Below are 18,194 nucleotides of genomic sequence, written 5' to 3'. Positions count from 1 at the left end.
AGTTAATGATTTATTTTTACTACTGCAATACTGATAGCTTTTTTCTTTTATTAATAATTCTTAAAAACATGTAAAGGTGACTGGCTGATCCAAAATGTTGATGTTTGTAACACCTTAGTAATTTCCATTAAAGTTTAAAATCTGAGTACTTTTCAAAAAAAAAGCATTTCTTATGTGCCAAAGATCAAAAAATGCACTGTTTACAGTTACTGTAAGCCATCTCTCCCTATGGAGCTATTTCTGTAGAGGTTACTTGACAGTGATTGATATAACCACTCTGCTGAAGAATTTCTGCACAAGGTTTTAGTTGATCTCTTCCAAGGATATTTAAATAATCATTACAGAGGTTACATCAAAACCTTAATTCCAGTGACTTCACTAGAATGTTTCTTCTTTAAACACGATTTTATTCTAACTATATTTTTTATTCTACCTATATTTTTCCTTTTTTTTTTTTTTTTTTTTTTTTAAGTTTACCTACCAATTAACTAATGATCATTAGACAACCACAGGATTTGGAATAAAGTGATATGGTTCTGATTATGCATCAGGCAAAACAATAATTTTCCCCAGGAAACAATGATTTGTCTAAAATTTATTTCCTCATGCTTTGTGTTTATCTTTAAAGATCTAAGTATGACAAGGAACCAAGAAGACAACATGGATGTTTAGAAAGCAGAAAAAGCAGAGTGAAGAGGGGAGGGATCTGAAAAGAAGCATGAATTACTTATACTTTCACTCTTCCAACTATTTACACTCCAAATGGCCTTTGTTAGAAAGAAAACCAGATACTTCAACAATTTGCTTTCAACAACTTGATTTCTGCAGTGGATTGTCATATGTAGGGGCAACTGCTTTCAAAACACTGTATTTTGCTATGTCTTCAACTTAAAAAAAAATTAGTTTAGTAATCTGAGAAGGAATTTACTAAGCAATATTTCTCCAGCAATCAAATTCAAGCCAACTGGTGAGTTTGCTCATAAATTAAACCACATATATTTTAGAGACAGGAATGAAAAAAAAGGTTTTAAACAACTATGCAGGAATATCTAATAAGGTTTAGTATGGAGTGTAGCAAAACTTTTGAGATATGATGTAATGACAAAGCTAACTATTTAAAGAAAACTTTATAGAGTTGAAATTATGCAGTAACCTTTCTGTGCAATATTCTGATCATTCATTCCTTTTGTCAGTAACTGTCATTGTGCAAGCTGAAAAAATATGAATAGTCTCAGGAAGTATCTAGGAAATGTTCAAATAAATCTTGGAAAGTGAGTAACATATTTGATGACTCATTTATCAGCATCATATTTAATCTCTCTAGCTTTTTTGTGTATACATTATAGGAAAAAAAATCCACATGATATAATGTAAACATACAATTATACTTCTACAAGTATGGAAGTTTTTACTTTCTACATTAAACCAATCTTAAAATGAGAGAATCAAGGCACTGAAACAGCCCATTAATACAACATCATTAAAAAACCCCATACACTTCAAAAGGCAGCCTGGTTTGTTGACACGTAAGAGGTTTCATATTCCTGCTTGAAAGGTCAATAGAGAAAATTAAGATTTGGGTGACTACAGACAGCACTTTTGACGATTACTTTTAGTCAAAAGCATATGGTGAAATAAAGTCTTTTCTGTGTTTCAAGGCATAGGAAAAGCCAAGTATTTAGCTCCAAACATCCTGCAAATATCGTTTTGCTTCTCGGAGCATGACCAGGGTTTTCATTGCTTCCAATTTGTCGGTTTCCATTTCCATGCTTAAAATGTCCACTACAGCATCATTTACACCATCAGCCATGTGCTTCTTATCTCTGCGGGGGGCGGGGGGAAGAGGAGGAAAATGCATAATGGTATATTTTGTCTTTTATCAGTAGCTTCAGAGGCTGGATAATATTGGAAAAGAGGAATTATAAAAAAAAAAATCCCCCCCCAAATATAGTTTTTATATTATATGAAAAGATTCTTACTGAGTATTCATGTAGCTGAGCACTGACAGTAACAAGGGTTTCTCTCAGGCATTACGGTTTTCAGTATGGTGTAATTTATAAGAAAAAACCCTTGGAACCATAGTTAAGCTGTCACAGCATAACTATTTTCTTCTAGGGAGAACTGGACTTGCTGAATTTATTATTATATCACTATATTGTTCCAGAATTAAAAAATACCAACACCAAAACCAAACCCTCATTTATTAATAATGTTATTATTAATAAAAATAGCTGACACTTATTCCTGCAGGGGAACATACTGAGATTTGGCTCCATATTCAAACAGCCTGTCCATTCATCAACAAACTTCCTGAAAGTCTCAAACCTCCAGGTAAGTTATCATCCACAAATAAAAAAAATCCACTTCCCACTGTAAAATACACTATTATCATTATTATTATTATTACAGAGCTCTAGCGTTCTGGCCAACCCAAGCCTGGAACACAGCAGAAGACTGCTGCTATCTCACAGCTGTGCAGTTAGTTTATCATCACATGTAGTCAAATACCTCATTTTCTCAAGAGAAATCTATTAGCCTGAAACCTCCTACAGCTTGAATACTAAAATAAAAAAAATAAGTGACTAAGGCCAGTGGAACTGTGTGGTTACAAGCTATACTTTCAAGACTATATTGGAAAAAATGGAGATAGTGATGGAATTCTAGTGTTACAGGAAGGCTCTTTCAGCATCATATGTTGGTCCTTTCTTTCAGACAGCTCCAAGTCTTTCTAAAGCCTCAAAGTTCTGCTAACTCTGTTCTCTTTCTGAGACACTCCATCTCCACTCTACTCACCCACATATATAGAAGTAACCTCTCTCTTGCAGCAGGACTCTGGTAACGTCCTTAGCATAAAGCCTAATGACATCTTGCACATATTTAGGCTGGGTTAGTTCTGCAGTCGAAGAGTCTCTTGAGAAACAAACCTTAAGATGAGTTAAGGTGCCATTTTCAAGAAAACATCTGAGCTCGTCTCTGAATGAAAAGCAATAAAAACTGTTAGAAATGGCTCAGAGATAAGCACTCCCTCATGAATACAAAATGAATGCTAAAGAGTGAACTTGCTTGAACAAATAGTCTCGATCCTGATGCCGACAACCAAAAAACAGCCATGTCTCTCCAAATTCCCAGTCTGTATGTTCTTCTCTGAGCTTCTGCCTAAACAGAGGAAAAAAAAAAAAAAAAAAAAAAAGAAAATCCAATCCCGTTTTATCAAGTACAGAATATAAACCATCTATAACTAAATGCTTTAATAAACCTCTGGATTGGCAGAAATGTGAAATGACTTAAGGTATATCACTGCCAAAGCCTCCTTATTTGACTTTCCTGGCAACTCACTTTTGGCCCAGCTGCAAATCAATCAGCTTCAAAGAGGTGTTTTTTTGCCACAGTTTCATATTGGAATAGCCAAGAGTGACACTTCCAAACATCTAACAAAACAATCCTGACTGCTGAATAAGGAGATCACTACCCTTTATCCTTCACTGGAAGCCCTATAAAGACACTTAGGAAAACTCAGCACAAAGCAGTTTCAGCATGCTTTCCATTTAGCTGTAGAATTCTGCTAGACTTCATGATTAACCATCTATTCACTACCACATTATCAGAAGACTCACTACGTTTTCTTGAAATAATGCTGAAGATATTACTTAGAGGTTTTTTTAGCTGCAACTTTCTAGTTACTGCCTGAGAGAGGTTTCAGTCATAACTGATCAAATGCTTATGAAATGCTATGAAATGCAAAATACCCCTGAGAGAGAAAGACAGATTTGGGAATTAAAATTAAGGAGCAAGTATTGTACATAACGATTTGGTTAAAGCAGAAGCATGCAGTCAGAAACATCACATAAAAATTTCACTTTTCTCTCAAATAAAATGGTTTAAAAATAGCTGTTACAGGATGCAAGAAACTCCATTATTGCTGGAACTAGAGTCATGTAGGAATAGTATGTGTTGGTTACCTATAAAACTTGCGACCATTCCCACCCGTATATTCCACTCTCCCCATTCTTCATTTCCTCCAAATGTTTTTTACGTATTCTTGGTGACGTAGCGTCTGTTACTTTTCCAACAAGCATCTCTTTGCCTTGCAAAATTACATTGCTGAAGTTGGAGGGGAAAAAAAGGGATCTACCTCCCCTCAAATGCAAACCCACAAACCTAAGATTACTGCCCAGTTGAGGGTTCAGATGCCAAGCTCCTCATCTTAAAACATCGAAATGTGTAAACACATAGAAATAAGAGAATGTGGGAGAAACCTTGACAATCATCACACCAAGGCTTTTAATATAGATGCCACTTCTGAAAGAAAGGGATTTTGAATACCAAACTTAAGCCAATCGATGCTTTTTCTAAAACTACCAGCCTCTCACAGGACTTCCACTAGCAACACATAGATAAAGATTTAATTTCTTATTACTGTTTCTCCAGTTCACCCCGATTCCTCATATACCTCATATACATGTGGATATTCAGTACAGTCAGATGAAAGCGTTAAGTTTTACTCACTTGAAAAACAAATAAATATACAAGCACTGCTTGTTTAAAATTAATAAGACTCTCTAATCAGCATACCAGTGTTACAAAAAGTAAAAAGAAGGAAAACAAACAAACAAAAAGAGATTAACTGCATTTGTACTCAAAACCTGAGGCTGCATCTTCTTGAACATAAAAGGTCTGCTTTCCAGGTAACAACTTGTTACATACCTGTGTTGTAGGAAACCAATAAATGGTGAAATTCCTGTTCCTGGACCAATCATCATGAGTGGGACAGATGGGTCTGCAGGTAAGTGGAAAGTATTGTTTGGACGAGCAAAAATAGATATCTAAAATGAAATTAGATAGGATACAGGTGAGGAATATTCTTAAGCAGTGAAAATACCATGACGTTTTTAGAACCTTCAGGATATTTACATAGTGTATGTGTCCACACACCTTTCCAAATCCCAAAGTTTGGAGTTTATTTTTAATGTCACAGATATTTAGAATAAAATTTCACATGAGTTTCTGAAAAAACCCCACACCATATTTACAAATCTATTAATCTATATGGAGGAAATCTAGGGAAAAATCACACAAACCTGAATTTCTGAATATGAAAGTTGACTGCACCATAAATTTGGCAAATACTGCTACAGAATTCATGGGAAGTTTGGTGTTTGTAGTCAAAGAGAAGTAAAGCTAGTTTATTGCTATTTTAGGCAACTCAACCTTTTTTTTTTTACATTGTAGACATCTAAAAATATTCCAGTGGAGATAAAGATTTGTTTATAGCAAACAAGCCTAGGGATACTGAGATTGCCTTCTTAATTTTCATGAAAGTTTTACATGATCTCCAAAAATGCATATGGGTGAGGGCAGGCAGACAACTGCTCAAAGATCTTTGAAAATGGTTCATATCATTCTACCAATAAACTCTAATTCTGACCTTCAGACCTGTGTTTGAAAGGAAGTCTAAATATAATTTTCATAGCAGCTCCACAACTATTCTCTGAGGCATGGCTAACAACATATAGAAAACAAGAGATGACAATTTTTAATTCTTTAATATATTAGTCAAAACTCAGCAGCAGCCATAGTAGAGTTTTATCCATTCAAGTCATAAGCAAATACCTGATTTATTTTGCATGTTAGTAATGAATGGATTTTAATTTACTTTCAAGTTTAAGGAAGGAATAAGGCACTGGACCAAATTTTTTAAACTTTGTTCTGTCAAACTCAGTGGTTTAGCACTTCTCAATTCTTATCATTTAAATCACTACAGATAGTACAGTGTTAAATAGGATTATTTCTCTGGTTTCATGATAAAAAAAATAATGTAATTCCTTCTGTTGGATGGCAATACTTGTATTTCTGTAATACTTACTACTTCAAAACACATTTGAGTCAGGAAGCCATTTTCTCTGTTAATGATTCCAAATTGGTGATTCCTTAAAAAAACACTGCATATGGTGAACACATTTATATTGTAAAGTGTCTACAATTAATCTAAGGTATTTTTGCATAAGATCACACTCATCTATTTTGTATTGGTATTCCATCTATTTCTGCAATCTGCATGTATTGCTGCACATTTATCTATGCTGAATTCTAGCTTGCACAGCAGATGTAAATAGTTCTGAACTTTATTCAGACTCATTTTGCAATAATCGTTCTTTTTCAACTCCATCTATTTTTCATGTTTGATCTTTAATATATTGCAAATCAATTAATTTTTAAATAAAGAGCAGATGTGAGTACTGGAATAAGATATATGATGCACATATTAATCAGTTTGTCTTTTGAGTTAGTTTTAAAAAATGAGAATAACTTGTATGGGTTTCCTTTCCACTTTGAAGAATCAACACCTTGAATTATTGGCAGTTTTCTTGTAACCAAAATCTGTGCTTGCTTCCTTTTTTCTTAACCAAATATAGATTACACTGGCAAAAGTTCTTTTGTCAAATTAATTACATATAGTGGAATTCCAAATTTTTTATAATTATCTTCCACCTATTAACTTTGAAACTGATTAAGTTACATAGATTCTCCACCACAAAATGAAGAGAGGCAAAAAATCCCAGCAAGTAGCTTCCTTAATAATACCCACTATGCCAAACCATCTTTGATGCCCATCAGAAATACCACAGACAACTGTCCCCTATGTTGTATTCAATAATTTGGCCTTTGCAAACTGTGTGAGACCTGACAAGAAGTGAGTTTTATGATTTTTCCCATACTATTTGCCACCCTTTCCTGGAAGTGACCAAGTCCCTCTCTCCTACAACACTAACAGTCATAACCATTTAATTGCACAGTGATAGTTTAGTCCACAAAAACATCATCCAAGACTCACTTAGGACTACAGTGGGGTGGAAAACAACTCTGGCCTTTCAGCAATGGAAAGTTTCACAACTCGGGTATCTGTCGATAAAGTAAAATCTAAATCTAGTAATTGAGCATTGAAGTTCTAGATATGCCTACAGAGGGAAGGGTAAACTTAAAAGTAGGGTAGAACTGCAAAATGAAGGTGTACACTGCCAAAAACCTGCATTACATCACAGCAGTGAACAAAGAAACTGCAGTTGTTTCAAACTTGCATAAATCTAACAGTTAAGAAGTTTAGATCTAATATTCATACCTTCTCAGTTGAAGAGCTTCCTCCCTTTGTATCCAGAGTATTTTTATTGCAGTGCAGTAGAGGTGCAACTAACTCAGCAAGCCACCCTGTACATACTCCTTTCCGTGAGACTGGTCTAGCAGGACAGGCAGGGAACTCCACAACATTAAATACAAACCACAGTTTTCCTGGCTGATATAAGTTTGAACTGCAAAGACAAAAGTATATAAAAAAAACAACCAAAACCTGAGAAACAGCTGTCCACCTGCAGCCCAAACCATCTCAACTGAACCAACATACTCAGTGTTCAGGTAACTGTGAAATATTTATATATAGTTAGAAGATATCTTAAGGCTGGACTCAGAGGCCACTGCCTACAAAAGGGAATCCAAATTTCTACCAGATTCATACATGTGAGCTTGTTCTTTAGAACTCTATCAAAGTCTTGCCTGACACTTAAAACAATGTTTGAAATACTCAAACCCTGGGTTTTTTTTGCAACAGGGACAAAATCGCTTTTTCCTCCGGTTTTATCCCTCATTCCTCTCTTTCTTCTTTAGATTATAACATACACACACACATATTTAGGAAAAAAGCATTCCTAAATTACCAAGGAGATATAATTTGAATATTTCATTACCTTGACGCAGAATAGGATCTGGCTTGTAATTTAGGAAGATGTTCTGAGAAAATAATTAAAAAAAAAAAGGCATCCCTTAATATTTGATTCACTCCAATGAAAATATCATACAATGAGTATTTACACTACAACAGATTACAGCATATTATAATTTAACTGTAATTTTACTCCACTAACATTCAGTGTTGGTGGTCCAACAATTATCTATTAAGACTCACACCCTATTTTGAATGGTTGTTAGACTTCATGGAACATCTGTTAGCGATTCTACAAGACGAAGCCACAAAAGTTAATTTACGGGGTTCTTTGTAAGTTAAAAACAACAGTAAGGTGCCAGAAGAGATGCCAGTAGCTAGTGGACAAGGTGAAGCTTGAAATTTAGTTTTCCCCACTTTTCATCTAAGAGCTCAAAAGCTCTCAGAATAGGAATTGCTTGACTGAATCTGTATACAATGTCCTAGAAGCAGATGTGCCAGTTCAATTTCAAACCACTATAAGTACCTATGCAAATTTTTGAAATCACAGCTAAAAAAGCAACAGACACAGGAGTTTACTGGGTATTTTTTTCTATGAGAAACCCACTATATATATCACACACATTAATATCTACATATGTATGTATGTATACAGAAAAGGTCAAATTCACTGGTGCTTTCAAAGGCATGACCTGCATGCAGACTGCACATTTTGGCTGAGGAGAAGGGCATATTAAAAGGAGAGACATATTGCTAAGTGAACAATATGGTGGGGAATAGTGACAATATGCAACCAATACTAGAAAAATTGGGCATAACAAATGCCAGAAAACATACAGTGGAGTGGAGTAACAGGGTAACATACAATTTAACTGCTTTTTAATTAGTTTTCCACATGTATCATGCTTTTGTAGTTGTTCCAACCAGTACATGGACACCCTGACATATTTTAAAGATGCTTTGCTACAAAAGATAGCTGCAAGTCAGTTAAGAAAAGCTAGTTCAGTGAAATCACTTAATGAAGACACTAAGCCCACTCAGCACATTACTTCCCTAGGGGAACACTCTGCAAAAACTTTCAAATTTTCTTTTATTCAGTTCAGTTGCTAGAGCACATTTCATACCACCTTTGAAAAGCTAAGTGTATTTGCTTTCACTGTGAAAATTCATGTATTTGTATGAAGTGAAGCAGAGCTTGTATTAATTTTTTTAAGATTCCTGACAGTATACTAAGGAAGGAAAGATATAAGGTAGGCACGGAGAGGACCAACTGCAAGAACATAAAATGCAATTTTTTTGTTTCATATAAATAAGCATATTAAGAAAATCTGCTTTTTAATCTGGAAAATAACTGCCAGTATTTTCAGATATATTTGAGGTGGTTACAGGTGGGATCTCAGTCCTTCAGTGTTCTATACAAGGAACCCAGTGAGTGTGTTGGACATAAATACAAATATACTGAGAAAAGCTTTCTGTTATAACAGGTAAAAGTGCAAGAAAAGAACATGTAGGCAGGGAAATCAGGAGTTGTAAAAACATGCCTTTAATTGTAAGCAGCTGATTAACTGTTTCTTAAAGATCCTAATCCTGCAAACACTTTATGCTTATTTTTTATGTACAGGAGCAATCTGGAGTCAGTTGAAGCACAGATATGCACCTAAGTGTTTGCAGAATGAGGGTCAAAGACTACAAACAGGAGAAAAGAGCTTTATTCCCCAATTTTAGTTTGATCACTATGGATGCCATAATATTTCTAAAGAAGTTAACCGAGCAGTTATTACCCTTTCATGGAAAAGTGAACATTTAGTATGATGCATTTTCAGAAACCAGATCTAATTTAATACAAATCAGTCGCTTACCGATTAACAGGTTAATTGAAGGCTTGCAGCTTGGAAAAGCATGAAGTAAATCCAGCAAGCAAACATTAGAATCTCTAATAAAGCGTGTGTAATCAGAGGCTCCTTGTCTACTGCAAAGCTCTTGTAGCCTCCGTTTTTCTCCTGCATCACTGGTATACTCTACAAGAGCTCGCAAAAATGCCTGCAGGGGAAACAATAAGAGTGAAGGGTAACAAAACTTGTCCATTTGGGAAAATGGTCACAAAATTGGGAAAAATTTGAGTTGCCTGGGGACAGGAAGCAGTCACTTCACAGGTTAAATGGATAATACAATTTATTTCCCAATGCACACTTTCACCTACTATGATATTTTTTTTTTACCTTTTTGTTGTTGTTGTTTTGTTCCTGACTGTTCCCCTAATGCCTGGGACAAGCTAGCAAGTCAGAAAATCCTACTTAGCCTGAGCAGGGGAGAAACAAATAAACAGGTACAACCCATTCCCTGAAAAATCCCAGATTTATGAGAGGCTTTCTTATTTAGTATTTGCACTTTAGTTAAGTAAACATCTACATAACACAAATTAATTCAAGACAAACCACCATTTGCTAAGTTACAGAAGCAATGAAAGGAATAATAAAAAGTCTTAGAGGAGGTATTACTGTAAATAAAGTATGGTATTTAATAAGTTATGTAAATGCTGCTGTGGTTTTTTATTCCATACTTTATGCCTACATAATGGAACTGCAAGCTTTTCTTAAGGGAAACTTAAATTGAGCACTGAAAGATACAGTAAAAATTAGATGCAATTAGTTACAATTTCTTTTTCAAAAGCAAGGTGGAAATAGACACAGTGCATAAAGGAAAAGTGATCCAAAACACCAAGTGCAATCAGACAGCACAGTCTACACAAAAGAATGCTCAGAAAGTAATCTGAGTGCACCCAAACAATAGTTTTGAGTATGGAGTTACATAAAGCACGTTCTACACTGAACAGGTAATAAAGTAGATAGGTTATAAAAACTGGCCTGGGTGATATTCCCCAGCCAGCACTCTCTGCCTACTCTTATCGTTGAGACAAATCTTCAAATTGTTAAATGCATTTTTGAAAAAGTTGAAACAACTGGAAGATTCTCTTCTCTTCTGCTACAAAATACACTAAAAGTGAGTAAAAAGTGAGACTCAACAAACACAACTGTTTAGCTTTAACCCTCATACAAAGTTATCTTTAAAATGTGTTCTGACAATACCAGAAATACACACGCATTTCCAGTTGCAAGCTTCCAGGTTTTTTTGCAGGCACAGAATGAAAGGAAAATAATATTCACACATTGTGAGAACAAATACTATAGAAGCAAAAATCTTTCTTCTAATTCTGCCAGTTACTGAAATGCTGTGAAGACATTATGGCTGTGTTTGCATAGAGCAACATGAGTATTTTCAGTAACAAAACTTGACACAGATATGGCTCCCTTTGATTAGAAAGAAAGATTTCTCCAAAATGCCTATGAGGCCAGGTGCCATGAGCCTTCCAGTTACCTGAATCCAAATATCTAATACTTTTCTATTTACTTCCAGATTAGTTATGAATCAAGGTACTGCAGAACAGGAACAGAGATTTCGGTATCTCATAGTTTGCCAGATAAAGTATCAGAAGTGAAATTTCTTAAAATAAATTACAAACAGCAGCATACAAATTGAAAATCCTTACTCACCAAGAAACACAGTAACTACACGTGAAGCAAGGATAGATCTGTAAGAACCCATAGAGCATAGAACTACTAAGGATTTCTCTTTATAAGAAGAAAAACATAAACACCTTTTTGGGAATTGCTCTTATTTCCAGACACCAGGTTAGAATGAATTTCAAAGTGCTTCTTTCAGGAATATGTTGTGGATAAGATGCTCCTAGTTCATTGGGAGAAAAAAACAACAAAACAAAACATGCATCTATTAACATCCAAAAATGGCATCACAGAGTGCTTGCTCCTTTGAGAATTACAAGATGCTAAAGCATATTCAATTCTGAATGTTTAAACCCCAGCTGGTTAGTGTAAATTATAAACTAAACAGCAAGACTGTTTGCCAATGAAGTACCAATGACAATTTTCCAATGAAAAGTCAAACAAAAAGAGGGCTATATACACAAGTGTTCAAATAAATTTCACTGCTAAACCACTTGAAGCTTTGTTGCCACTTTCCACCTTGAAGAAACTCAGAGGAATAGTTACCAGGAAAAGGACCACCCGTATTTTTTCCCCTCCATCAATAACCACCCCTGAAAATCAAAACATGCTGAAGTTTTCTAACAACCTAACCAAAGGTGTATGCAGCCAGTGCCAAGCTGGAGCCCAGCAGATCCAAGGGGTTTCTGTACAAGCAAATAATCCCTCCTGTACATTCTACAGGTTCCATTTCTGGGAAGGAGGTTCACTGACATCCCACCTATCCCTTCATGGAATCAGCTAGGGTGCAGCCAGGCTTAGAAGCCTCATACCATGCCATGTTATTCTACGTTAACCCCAAAAGCAATATAAGAGCATTTATGTGACAAAACTTGTAATCAATAAGCTCTGCAGGTCCCAAATGGTTTCCTTACAAACCCAACTTGCATGTTGTGATTTCTCTTGACAATGCTTCTTGGCTTCAACATCTAGCTATTGATTACTATGCTTTTTTCCATGTTCAAGAGCCCTTTAATACTACAGAATTTTCACTCTAAGAATATACCTATATAACTTGCTAAATTAGCTCTTCATATCAGCATCACTTGACTGAACCCTTGCTACAAAGAACAAAATTTATTTTTCAAACATAAAGAGGATCTGCATAAATACAATGCAGGAAAGAAGCATCCACTTTCACATAAACTCCCTTTTCTTGAACATGCTGACAGCATGTTAGAAGTACTTAATCCTCTTCCCAGGACGCTCATACATACAGTTAAAAAAACCCAACTATGGCAATAGAGTATTTGAACAACAGACCTTGTACAAGACTGCAGACAATTTCTGTTTCGTTCTCTCAAATGATCTCGTCAAAGGTGAATGGGATAATACTGCCTGGAGCTTGAGGGTGCTTTGGATAAGCCCTGATCCAAAGGTTGATTGTTACAAAGCTGGGACCTTTCTGGGACTTGTTTTTTGGTTTTGGTTTTAGTTTTTTTTTTGGTGCTGGGGCAGTGGGGGTCAGGGGCAGGCAGGGCAGAAGAAGCAGGTGTGTTTGGAGGGGTCTGTCCCAGAGGAACAAGAACAATGGGGATTTCCCAAGCAGGGGGGTGAAGTGGGAGGGGGTTCAGTGCAGTGGGGCTGGATAACAAGCCAGGCCAGCCCTGCAGATGCAGGGCTCATCCCTAGTGCAGGGTCCAAGCTGTAACTGATATTGGCTCTGCACCAAATCTAAACGGTGACCCCTCCCAGCAGAGGTTTGTGACTTGAGAGGGAGTCTAGGATGGGTATCAGCTGGGCCTGGACATCCCATATAGTATGTTACAGCATGGCCTGTCAGGTAAACTCACCTCATTAACAGGTGAGTTACTCCCTAATTCCAAGAACAGGGGTCCATTTACATTTCATACTTAAGGGACAACTTGTTTTGCCCTTGATGCAGGGAATCTGGATATAGGAACTAATTTACCCATAGACTGGAACAACAAAGAGCCCTACCCACCCTGCAGAACTAAAGGTACAGCTTAGCAGCCCCATGAAGACAACAATTGCAAGGCAAGAGAAGACTAATTCTCACAGGTCCAGCTGGCAGTACACGGGCATACCTTGCAGCTACCCTTTTCTGAGGCACGGGATCATAAGACAGAACAGATCCACATAGACCTACAAGCCCCTTAAAAGGCATCTTGCAGCAGCCTTAAGTCTTCTGCTTCAGGAGTGTGGTCCTCTTAGGTTGTAAAACAGATTGATGCGAAGTGCTGCGCAAGGAGAGATTTTACTTCCAAGTGGGGGATTGTTAGGTTATGTGAGTAAAGGCTCATCTCCATAAACATGAAGGAGCACAGAGAAAGAATGAGATGGATGAATGCTAATGCCAGGCTCAAGTTCCCAGTCAGAAGCTAACTCATCTACAGAAAAACCACCAGCAGCATTCTAGGTGTTATCTCTTTTTTAACACATCTCTGTGACTTCCAACATGCTTCCATGAAACAACAGCTGTGTCCCAATACTAAAGATAAAAATGTTCAAAACTATGCATACCAACTACTACCAACACAGAAAGGAGTATTTGTTCATGACTAGTGCATCACATCATACCTTTCTTTTTAGTGCCCTGCTTAACCTTTAGACAAATAAAGGACTCTGCTTTTTCAGAAAGTCCCAAGATCTGAAGAAGTTCTTCCACCTCATCAACATTGTTGGGACATATTACACAGAATGCATCTCCAGGTTGGTAGTCGAAGACTGTATCCTGTTTTAAAATATGAGATCATTTCTATTAAATTATATCACAAACCAAGCCCAACAGCATCACCATTCCTGACAAAAGTCTTCCTGCTATTGCAGTCACATGAAGTCATATGTTCTTTTACTCTATACTAGCATTTCACTGCTGAGAGCACATTAGAAACTAAATACTCATCTCTTCTTTTCAGGTTTAACCTTATTAATTAGAAAGATCTTTCCTTATCTGGTTTACATATTTGGGCGCTCTTTAATAAGCACTGATGAGCAGCCTAAACAGAAGGAAAATCATATGTATTAAGGGGATGTATTATATAATCAGCCCGGATTATTAATTACTGATGTACTTTGTTTTCTGGTTTGAAAAGAGCAGAGAAAGGAAGTCCTTATAATTAATGCCACTTTGTATAGAGATACCCTGCCACTAAAAATTTGCTGGTTAAACTGTTTGATGAACTGTGACTGAAATGACCGAAATCGCTTTTATCTTCTGAAGGAAAAAAAATAATGAAAACTAGCAAGAGAAGAGCACAGTGAAAATTAAAAGGTATCTCGGATCTTAAGACCTAGATTCTACTTAGTTGGCTGAGGTTCTTGTGTGCAATTGCTGAAACCCTACTCAAGCTTCTGTCTGTTACAGGAACACACGTAATTATACTTGCAGCATTATGTTTCCCTTATGCATCAGGTGAGGTGACCTGCATACACAGACTGTTGAGAACATTAGGAAAAAAAGGCAAAAAATGTTCTAATTTTCAGTGGGTGCCGATGACAGGATACATGTATACATATAGATGTATGCAAAAAGACATGTCACCTCAGAGACTCAGCTGCTCAAAACTTAATAGACTATCTTTAAATCTCAGTCATAAATATGTCCCATGGATATTGACACAGATCAGGCTAATAGAGTCCAATAAAAGTTACTGCCAAAACCACAATATCCCAAAGGCAATATTCTAGAAACCTACTCAAAAGCAACATATTTTCCTTTTAAAGATATCTTGTAAAGTAACATCGAGCATTCTCTGCCTTTCACCTTCAAATCAGTATACAAAATGTGATCTTCCCTGAATAAACTAACCAGTTTTTACACCAAGGGTAACAGAGGTTGACAGTTTGAGTAGTAAGTTAACAAGTCAGAGCAAATGAATGCCAGAAGCAGGACCAGTGCTCAAGCTAAACTGTTCTTACCACTTGATCATACGAGTCAAACATTTACTTGTGTAGACCACCTACCACAAGCAATAGCTTCAATTTATTATAGTTTCTGAATATTCCCTACATTGTGCACTCACAAACTGAATGATTACTCATTTTCAGCATTCCCTGCCTGCCCTTCTGCATTGCAAATTCCCTTCAAAAAGGTATTTCTGTTAATACAATATCCATGGAACAACAGAGAAATTAATTTGACAGTTTTAATTCTGTTTTGACTTCCTTGGAGTCATATCTTTCAGTGAACAAATCAAGCTTTTCATTTAAAAAATTGATCAGTCTAAAGTGACATCCATTCGCAATATAGGGAACATTCTTCTCTATGAGGGTGGTGAGGCACTGGAACAAGTTCCCCAGAGAAGCTGTGGATGCCCCATCCCTGGAAGTGTTCAAGGCCAGGTTGGATGAGGCATTGAGCAACCTGGTCTAGCGAAAGAAAGGGCACCCCAGTGGCAGGGGGGTTGGAACTATTTAAGGTCCCTTCCACCCAAAAACATTCTAAGAATTATTATTTCTTTTTAAACAGTCAAATAAATAATTACCCTCCCAGTTATCATACATAACACACATGCTTTTCACCCTTTATTTTAACCCACTAAAGAGAAAGCCATCACGAACTTACTGCAATATCAAGTTCTAAGAGCAATGTGGTTTTTATTGCATCTTCTCTAGTGAGTTGAACTGCTTTTGTAACTGGCACTTCAAAGGCTGTCCCCTCTGAAATCAGTGAGGATAGATGCGGATTCTGAAAAAGAGGACATGAAAGCTTACACTAAAAATGCCAGTCAGCTGAACAACAGCTTACTATGCCATACAGGAATTAGTGTTGGTACACAAGTTTTTTTAAACAACCTTAGAAAATGATTCAAAACAATGAGGAAAACCAGAAAACTTCTATATTCATAGAGTGTTTTGCTCTACGTTTTTTAAAATCACATCCAAGCAGTAACAGGCATATATCCAAGTATAAAAAGTCAATTGGCTTGAATAGTCTAATGGGCCTAAACTCCCATCAAATGCAGCTAGCTGTTTCCTTCTTCAAGAGCTGCCTTAAAAACAGCCAATTAGAGAATGTATTTATGTTAAAACCCAGAAAACTCCCATCTAATTAAAGGATTACTAGGTGTACAGAACAGACAACATACGGAGTAAGAACAGGAGCTATTTAAAAACATTATTGCAGATTTACAGATTAAGACTTAAAGGTGTAAAAGGGGCTATTATTGCAGACAATTTATAAGAGGAATTTTAAAACCTACAGTTAAATTCAGAGCTAAACTGCAAACCTCACTCTACAAAACAGCATCATGTTATGCCACAACATTTCTACACAGGTGAAAATGTGCCCCAAGAATTGTAAACGGGCACCAAGAATAATTCCAGACCACCTCTGGCAAAGACTGTCACTTGAAGACCAGACTACAGCCCTCATTTCTCCAATCCTATTGTCAGCAAGATTCATTTGAGATCAGTACAGACAAAAATGAAAAGACATGGGAGACACACCAAACGTCCATAATAATACTCTGTCAAGTGGAAAGGAATTATTCTACTAGTAAAAGAATATGTGTTAATCTGAAGATTCCCTATTAAAAAAAAAAGAAAAGACAAAAAAAAAAAAAAAGGACAGGAGAATCACTTGGTACCAACAGTTGGAAATTTTATTATTCTCTTAAAATATTTGATATGGCAATTAACAGCTTAGGCCATATCAAATTATTGTACATCAGCTGGACAGTGATAAGTGTCTACATTCATATTCCCTCCAAGTCAAGTTCAAGGCATAATGAGATGAAGATTTAAGATAAACTGTATTATCTTACACTTGCCACAAAGGCTTAAGATGCATACTGTTGCTGCCATACTGCTGTGCTACTCTGCTCAGCACCTTAACTCAATCCTGAGAGTCAACAGCCCAGGACACAGATCAAATAACTAGAGAGACTGTGCACCCAGCCTTCTTTAAACGGCAGGGAGTCTGTACCCAAACCTCAGGCTGATGCACTTCAAAACAAACCGACTTCAGCTGTGCTTGGAAAAAAACACCCATGGTTCTTGCAATGTGAAATACTGGAAAAGGACATGAATTGTGTCATACTTGTAAAATCAAACATGACCCTAGACGGGACCTACGTGTTGCCAAGGTCTAGCCAACTATGTCAAAAATAGTGCCAAAGGGAAAAAACCAAAACCTGCATTTGATTCTTTCCAAGGCTCAAGACAACCACCCAGCTTTATACCTGAAATCTGGACTATAATCTTTAATCTGTCACTGAATTCCAGATTAGCAGATTCAGGTTTTTTTAATCTGCTGTTCAAAAGCAAAATTTACTTTTTTTCTGTTTACAGAAAAGTTAAGGCATCAATATTAGAACATGACCAATTATATTCAGGCTGATCTCTGAAACACGTTGACTTTAAAATAAGAAAACAGGCTCTTTTAATTACTGTAGCACCACTTTTGAACGAACTATTAGTCTTTAATTGAAGAGTACCTCTAAATCATAAATCTTTGTTTCAGTAATTTGGATTATTTAATTCAACAACCTGACCACAACGAACTACATACGAGGTCTAAAATAAAAGCAAAATTATCCAGTCTTTACATTCAAACACTCCTATGTAATTATATTAGCTAGACTAAGTGATTCTCCCACCATTACCATAGACACTCTCAGTAGAAAGTGTCAGGGCCCTGAGAATACTAACTGGCCTTCATGGTCCTGACCAGCCCCACCAGAGGATTCCAGCCCCACTTCCGCTCACAGGCCCAGGAGCCTCAGCTCAGCTCAGCCCTGGGTCTTCAGTCCCTGCCTGAGCGACATCACAGCAGCACTGGCTGGCAGCTCGGCCATAACCATGCCCATGACTGGCTCCAGATCCTGTTGGCCCAGACCTGGATCTGCAGATGGAATTCCCAGCTTGGCTCCAGACCTGTCTCGTTCCCACAAACTTGCCTGATGACACTGCACTCTCGGCTGATCCTGGCTGACATCTCCTGGTTTTCACTACTTCAG

The 18,194-nt window shown here is 36.8% G+C and overlaps 1 protein-coding gene across 3 annotated transcripts in view; it reads right to left on the bottom strand.

The window, feature by feature from the left end:
* Positions 1 to 436: 436 nt before the first annotated feature.
* Positions 437 to 18,194, bottom strand: part of MTRR (5-methyltetrahydrofolate-homocysteine methyltransferase reductase) — a 31,391-nt gene continuing 13,633 nt past the window's right edge. For 2 of the 3 annotated variants that reach the window (XM_056330605.1, XM_056330604.1), the window contains 8 exons: positions 15,800 to 15,922; positions 13,813 to 13,966; positions 11,367 to 11,455; positions 9,571 to 9,751; positions 7,737 to 7,779; positions 7,118 to 7,304; positions 4,705 to 4,823; positions 2,865 to 3,156 (listed from right to left, as the gene is read on the bottom strand). In XM_056330605.1, coding sequence (XP_056186580.1) covers positions 3,027 to 3,156; positions 4,705 to 4,823; positions 7,118 to 7,304; positions 7,737 to 7,779; positions 9,571 to 9,751; positions 11,367 to 11,455; positions 13,813 to 13,966; positions 15,800 to 15,922 — 1,026 coding nt within the window. In that variant the 3' untranslated portion in view covers positions 2,865 to 3,026. Of the gene's footprint in view, positions 1,824 to 2,793; positions 3,157 to 4,704; positions 4,824 to 7,117; positions 7,305 to 7,736; positions 7,780 to 9,570; positions 9,752 to 11,366; positions 11,456 to 13,812; positions 13,967 to 15,799; positions 15,923 to 18,194 lie in introns of those variants that run through there. The other variant, XM_056330606.1, reaches the window with a different exon arrangement.

Source organism: Falco biarmicus, chromosome 3, assembly GCF_023638135.1.
Source record: "Falco biarmicus isolate bFalBia1 chromosome 3, bFalBia1.pri, whole genome shotgun sequence".
In the NCBI taxonomy this organism is placed as follows: Eukaryota; Metazoa; Chordata; class Aves; order Falconiformes; family Falconidae; genus Falco; species Falco biarmicus.
The sequence above is the reverse complement of the archived record's forward strand: the minus strand, read 5'-3'. Positions and strand labels throughout refer to the sequence as shown.